The sequence below is a fragment of the Dryobates pubescens genome, chromosome 8, assembly GCF_014839835.1.
Source record: "Dryobates pubescens isolate bDryPub1 chromosome 8, bDryPub1.pri, whole genome shotgun sequence".
Classification (NCBI taxonomy): Eukaryota; Metazoa; Chordata; class Aves; order Piciformes; family Picidae; genus Dryobates; species Dryobates pubescens.
In genome coordinates, this window is record NC_071619.1 from 17,015,151 (window position 1) to 17,021,841 (window position 6,691).

General features: G+C 40.1%; 1 protein-coding gene across 1 annotated transcript in view; it reads right to left on the reverse strand.

Moving 5' to 3' along the window:
* Window positions 1-1,401, reverse strand: part of WDFY4 (WDFY family member 4) — a 125,730-nt gene extending 124,329 nt beyond the window's left edge. Inside the window, exon 1 of the mRNA XM_054163688.1 lies at window positions 1,141-1,401. Within this exon, the coding sequence (XP_054019663.1) occupies window positions 1,141-1,401 (261 nt within the window). The remainder of the gene's footprint in view (window positions 1-1,140) is intronic.
* Window positions 1,402-6,691: the final 5,290 nt, after the last annotated feature.

Sequence of the window (6,691 nt, forward strand, 5' to 3'; positions counted from 1 at the left end):
GTATCAGTGAGTAATGAGCCCCCACACCCCAGGCAGCTCCTGGTTAGTGCCCTCTCTCTCTCCAGCCACCTGAGTAAGAGATAAAACAGTCTATGACAGAAAGACAGAGATACACTGGCATTTACAGGATCAAACAAGGAAAGGAAGAACAAGAGATTAAAATTCTGCAAGAAGGGAAAGGAGTTATGCAGAGTCCTCTGTTAAACAGGAGGAAGTGAGATAGTTTCTGTAAGAACTTCATAACACATACAACTCAAATTGAGACAGATTTCACCAAGCCAACCCATGGCCTTCACATAAAGCAGAAGGCTGGTGCATGAAGGAAATAAAAGTCATATGGGGAAGGGCATGATGACTCAAAGTTGAAGGGCCAAATCCTTCACAGTGTACTCCTAAATCAATGATGCAAGGACAAAGTGATCTAGCCACTCATCAGAGTTTAAACACCTACAAAGCTTTGCAAAGCTCTGCAAAGCTCCACTGATACATCTAAGAAAATTGAAGGTGAAGAATCTCTCACTTAGAGCACAAAATGATGTGTCAAACTAATGAGAAAATCACATCCTTATTTCAAATACATTCTGTAGCCAAAATAGCCTTTAGGAATTTGAAGCCCCTCTTTGCAAGCATTACTGAAATTCAGGAAATAATTTTTGTCAGCCCTAAAGCATGTGAAGCTCAGAAAAGGGAAAAACATGATGTGTAAGTATATGCACAACATTGCCAATACCTTAGTAATATTCAGCTTGCCTCCTGGTACTTTGACCCCCTGGTACTTATGTTTATTTCTCATGTGACCTGATAAACAAGCTATTTCCTGCTTTTCTGACCAAATTTTAATTTCTAAGGTGCCTAGATTTTATAGCTTTCATCACCTTTGTTCAGTAACAACAACTTCTTCACTTTGACAGTTCACTCTAAAAGTTCCCTCATTTTCTCACTCCAAAAAAAAAATGACCTTCACATGGAAAGCATTCTTGCTATTCATATTAGTTAATGACCAGCAAATCTAAAATTGTTCTGTATAACCTCATCTCACCAAGTCTTGCTTACTTCATGTTCATTATATGGTGAATAGAGCAACAGAAACCCAAATTTACATCTATGGCATCTACACCAAAGTCAACAGCAAGAGCAAACCTTTAAGAAGAGGGGAAGAAAGTCCAACAGCTTTCTCTGTTGCTCCTCTGGGATGAGAAATGGAGCCATCTGCTCATACTCTACAAACTGTCTGCTTAGGGTATCCCATTGGAGGTTATGGCTCAGGGGTAGATTGTCCTTGCTGTGTGCAGGCTGTTCCAGCACTTCTGCTTTGTGTCTGTCATCAGGGCTTTGCTCTTGCTGTGTTGCTTTGCCAGGTGAATCCTCCAGCTGCCCCGTGAGGTCAGGTGCTCTGTCCATTCTGAAACGAGACTTGAAGTTAAAGATACTCTGTCATTTACAGTTTGAATCATCTCTTACCAGTCAACTGTTCCATGAAACTAGGCACTGAAAGTTTTATCTCTTGGAGCTGGAGAGTTTAGCAGTATGGAAGTGCTGGCAGCCACTGACTCTCTTCCAGTTATGATGGCAAAGCACTCTGCAATCACATGAACAAACTCTCCCAGGAAACATGTATGCATGTGCTACACAACTCAGCTGGGCTTTGGCAGGATAAACTAGTAAACCATAAAGGAAATCTGGATTCTAGACCAAGCTTTGCCCCTTAAGCTGGAACTCTGCTTCAGCCACAACTATTGTAAACCAGGTCATTATTACCATCATCATATCTGCAACAGAAGAGGATGATCCAAGAGCCAGGTTTCATTGAGTTGAAATAAGCATTCTCCACCTAGTCTGGGGCTGAAGCACTGGCTGGAATAGGAGCTGTGTGGAAAAAAAACCTGAGGTTCCCCCACACGTGTGTTGGCCAAAGAAGGCAGCAACATTCTATACTGCAGATGTACAGCTCTGTACAAGAGATAGATATTTCCCCTACAGCATGACCTGTTTGATCCTGTAAGCTGAAATGTATGTGCCTCAATGAAGTAGCAAGGGGCTTCTAGCAGCCCCATTTCCATCAAACTGAACTTACAATGGGTCAATTTTGTGCTACAGGTAGAGGAATTCTCCTGACACTGTCATCTCAACCCCAAGTCTTCTCATGTACTTTACAGCCTTACTTTCATTGATAGTCTTCTGGAAGGTCACTGACACAGCCTTGAGTTCACAGCAACTCTCATCCTTTGTCATAGCCTTCTGTGATCTCACCCTGTTACCACAGCTTACACAGTGACAATGCTTACATCAAAGGAAACCAGGCTTCTCCTGTTCCCATCAAATTCAGGCATAAGCTTATTTGTGTCTACAAGATCATCTGACTGCTTAGAGCATAACATAAATTAACAGTGTGGCCATACAGCCCCCTCAAAGAAAAGCATCAAAGTAATTCCACTTCTAGGACAAAAAAAGTTCCTTCTGTAAACTACCTTTTTGCTGCTGTCCTGTCTTGTAAAAAAAAATGTCAAAAAGCAAATGTAACTAAAAAACAGAGTCAAATCTGCACTACCAATACATACATACCTTCAATCTTTATTCTTTTTAATATGCTTTTATTTTTTAAGACTATTATGAGCCTGGTTTAAAAGTTATGAGATAACACTAATACTAGAATCTGGGATTCTTTTCCTTTGCCTTCCATCAGTTATGCAGCTTGCTTACTGCTTGAATCCTCCCCATCCCAATCCAGATGAAACATTTTCACTTCCACACTCACACAGCAGCTCCCTAATGTAGAGATGAAGAGGGTGAAATTATCTTGTCACTGTGCACCATGTCACCTGCAGCAAGCTGATAGTCCCAGAAGACTGTGCTTGAATGTAAATGTTGATCCTTTACACCACAGCAGAGGACAGCTTATGCTATCACAGCCCATATTCCATCTTTCACTGGGAGATGCAGGGCTATGAAATTTTGATGTCTCCAAGGATGTCAATCTGAAACTTCCTACATCAACATTTTGTGGGGTTTTTTTGTTTGTTTTCCTTAATTATCTGTATTAAGACAAGACAGTCCTCTGGGCAGCAAAAGTGTTATGACTCTATGCACAAAGTAAACAGGAAGGCTCTGTTCTCATGACTGTGTGGGAGTTACATTTGTCATATGCTATACTTAATCCTGGTATGGGATTTCAGCCCACTTGAGTCACTGTGAAGCCGTGCAGTGACTGTGAAGCTAAGAAAGTCTGGGTATAGTTCTAGCAGCTTCAGTGAGCATAGTTCAGAGCTATTTTTCCAAGGGGACCACTCTCTTCCTAAGGGGAATCTCTCCCCTTGGAAGCTACTCTGTTGAATATAGAATAGAATTAGAATAGAATTAACCAGGTTGGAAAAGACCTTTGAGATCTTTAAGTCCAACCAATCATCCAACACTATCTTGTCAACTAAACCATGGCAGCAAGCGCCCCATCCAGTCTCTTCCTAAACACTTCCAGTGATGGTGACTCCACCACCTCCCTGGGCAGCCCATTCCAACGGCCAATCTCTCTTTCTGTGAAATTGAGCCTAAACCAATGCACTCAGCTTGGTCATTGTACAGAGAAGCCCAAAATCCTTTACAGAGGCATTAAATAGTTGGGGAAACTGAGGCATGGAGAGGAGAAAATAAAATTAAAAGCTTACACTGGCCTCAGAAAGTCAGTAACTGAGCCATCAACAGCACTGTTTGAACTGTACTTCACTGAATGGCCTTGCAAATGTGTTCACCCATTTTCTCTCTTTCTATTCATAATTAACAGGCCTTTCTTTCTGGTGATACAGCTAAGGCAAACTTAGCTGATCACTCAAAAAGTTCTTACTCTATCAATCTATGTAATGAAATAATTCTTCCCCTCTCCACAGAAACTATTAAAACTAGATATACACAGACAACATCCTTAATGAGGACCTAATTGTAACAGACTAGGTAAAACATTTCAGTGTACATGGAAATCTTTATTCTCCAGAAGTGTATGAAAGCTAAACAAAGATTATCATTTACTTCCTTATTTACTCCAGATGTCTAGACTATTGGAAGAATATTAGACTTAATATCAGTCCTCTAGTATTAGTCTGTTTTCTCCATTTGCACTATCTGCTTTAAATATTCCTTCTCCTAATGGCTTTCTTTCACATCTACAGATTCATTTGGACCTTAAATTTTCTATTCCTCTTGGAAGATAATTCTTCTTCTAGACAGATAATTATTATTACATCACAGGGTACAGCAATGAAATATCTTTTGTATTAAGGATAGCATATATAGTTTTTAAAGGTCTCATATGTTGGCTGTCTTCTGCATCATGGAATTTGTCCTGATCCTCAGCATAACTTAACAGCTTATTCTCAGTTATAAGTTACAAATGTCGAAATGATATAAAAGCCAAAGGCTAAATAATAAAAGTTTTAAAATAAAGTGAAATGATATCAAATAAACCTGACACACTGTTGTTCAGAAATTAGTGTCAGGTAACAGAGAGGAAGTGGAACTTAATCATGGATTTTCCCTTTTGTTCTAAATTAAGCTAATGTGAAATCACCCTGCAGTATGGCTCTGCCATTTCATACTGATACAACAAAAGGGAAGAAAGCCTGAATGAAGCTAGCAGAATAACAGGCAGAATGCTCGTACCAAAAGCTTCCTGGTTCAACAAGCATCATTTTTAAATGACTTTTCAATTATATTTATCTGAGATTATCTCCACCAGCAGTTCAAAGAATGATCCCGTGCTACAAAATCCCAATTTGCACCAAGATCAGGAACTTTGCTTATATATTTAAAAGAATTTGTTATCACAAAAGGGTCTCATGGCAAGATGGTTGACCAAAATGCAATTGAATCTCAGAACAAATGTCAGAATTTTGTCTACTTTTTTAATGGCAAGTATCTGTCTGTCCCTTTTGCTTTCACAGGAAATCTCTTGACATACCTGGACTCCTAGATTCAGCAGCTCCTGTTGCAGTCAATAACCACAGCCAGAGAAATGAGTATTAGTGCTTCTGTCCATGTAGACATCTCGGTGTACGCATCAGCTCTTTAAACTTTTCCCTGTGAACCACCTGATTAGCTGCTGCACTCACTTCCTGAAGAAAGCAGAAGTGAAGAGCAAGCGAACCACATGCTCAGAATCCGCCACACTCCCAAAACAACTTATAACAGTTCAGTTTACACACAAACTTGCCAGGCATTGTGTGGTTCTCCTTGGATAAAGAGCAACCAAAAACTTTGCCCATACCATATTCACAAAGAGAGAGCAAGAATGGGTATGGGGTTTTTTTCTTCCCTGTTTGGTTGGTTTGGGGTGGGTTTTTTTTGTTTTAATTTAAGGCTTACCTAGCAACTACAGGAATACAGCACCACAAAACTCACTCTCTCTGTGCAGCCTGTACCCAAAGGACAGACAACAGTTGCAGTCTTTCCTCAAATGCAGTATCCTTAAAATAAATACATTTGAATGCTGAAGTGGATGTTAAGACTTTGGCCTCTACTAAAATGGTCAAGGCAGCTACTCAGGTCAAGATGCAGACAAGCCCTGTAAACTCACTGCCAATATAAAGCAGTCTAATAATCTAGGCTACAGGGTGGGGAGACTACTTAGTTGTCTAGATGGGGTTTTTTTTTGTTTGTTTGGCTGGTTTGTGTTTTTGTTGCTAATAACACATCTGAAGGGATTTATAATTGGTATTTAAGGGGAGGTGGAGTTTAAATATTTTTATGCAGGAAATACAAGTGCTTTTCCCTGAGGATTTTATGGTGACCTTGAGAATCAGTGCCATCGTAGCTTTGCAGTGACTGAAACCTGAGGGGGTTTTAGCCTCAATGGTTAAAATCATCTTTTTTTCTGTTAACATCACTTCACTCAGATGTTTGAAAAATTATTCAGGAGGAAATCTAACTTTCTCTTCCAGCTAAGCTAGGACAGTAGCTGGGATAACGACTCCTGATATTTCCAAATTTAGAAACACCAAATTTTGAGGTGATAGTTTTCAATGTTTTGTAGGGTTAAGTAACAGAACAGGACCATGACTGCCTATGCACTGCAGGGACCTCTCTCAATGCTGTGATATTTCTGTCATAGAACAGTCCCAGAGGATTAGACTCATCTCTTACCATGGAAATGTATTTATTGAAAGAAAGATCAACAATAAAGGTAACAGCAGTCAGGGGCTTTGCTCTTCCCTTTACATATTTTCCTAGGAATTAAGCAGCTTTGTAGCTTTGCTGCAAACAGAAACATACCTTAGATAGAAATATACCCTAATCCAGTCTGTACATACAGCAGCCTTAAGACTGAGTTTTGGAAAGTATGAGCTAAACTAAATGTAATCTACAGGGTGTTTTCCAGGCAGATGCACATTCACACTATGCTACCCACACCCAGGTCAGCTCCAGTGAATGTCACATTTGGCCACTCAAGGGAGCTCCACTGAGACAAGCACAGGTCTGGCTGAAATCAGTGCCACATTGACATGGCTGCGTAGCCTCTGGGCAGCTCTGAGCACAGATCAAACAAACTCATTCAGCCTGGAAAAGTTTGGGCCAACATATCCACTACTTTTCTAACTTAAGCTATTCACATACTAGCCAATACTTTTGCAGCTGCAATCCAGCCAAAACCACAGATATGAGATGAATGGCACAAGAACAGAGGTGCAGAAGGGAATATTAATAAAAC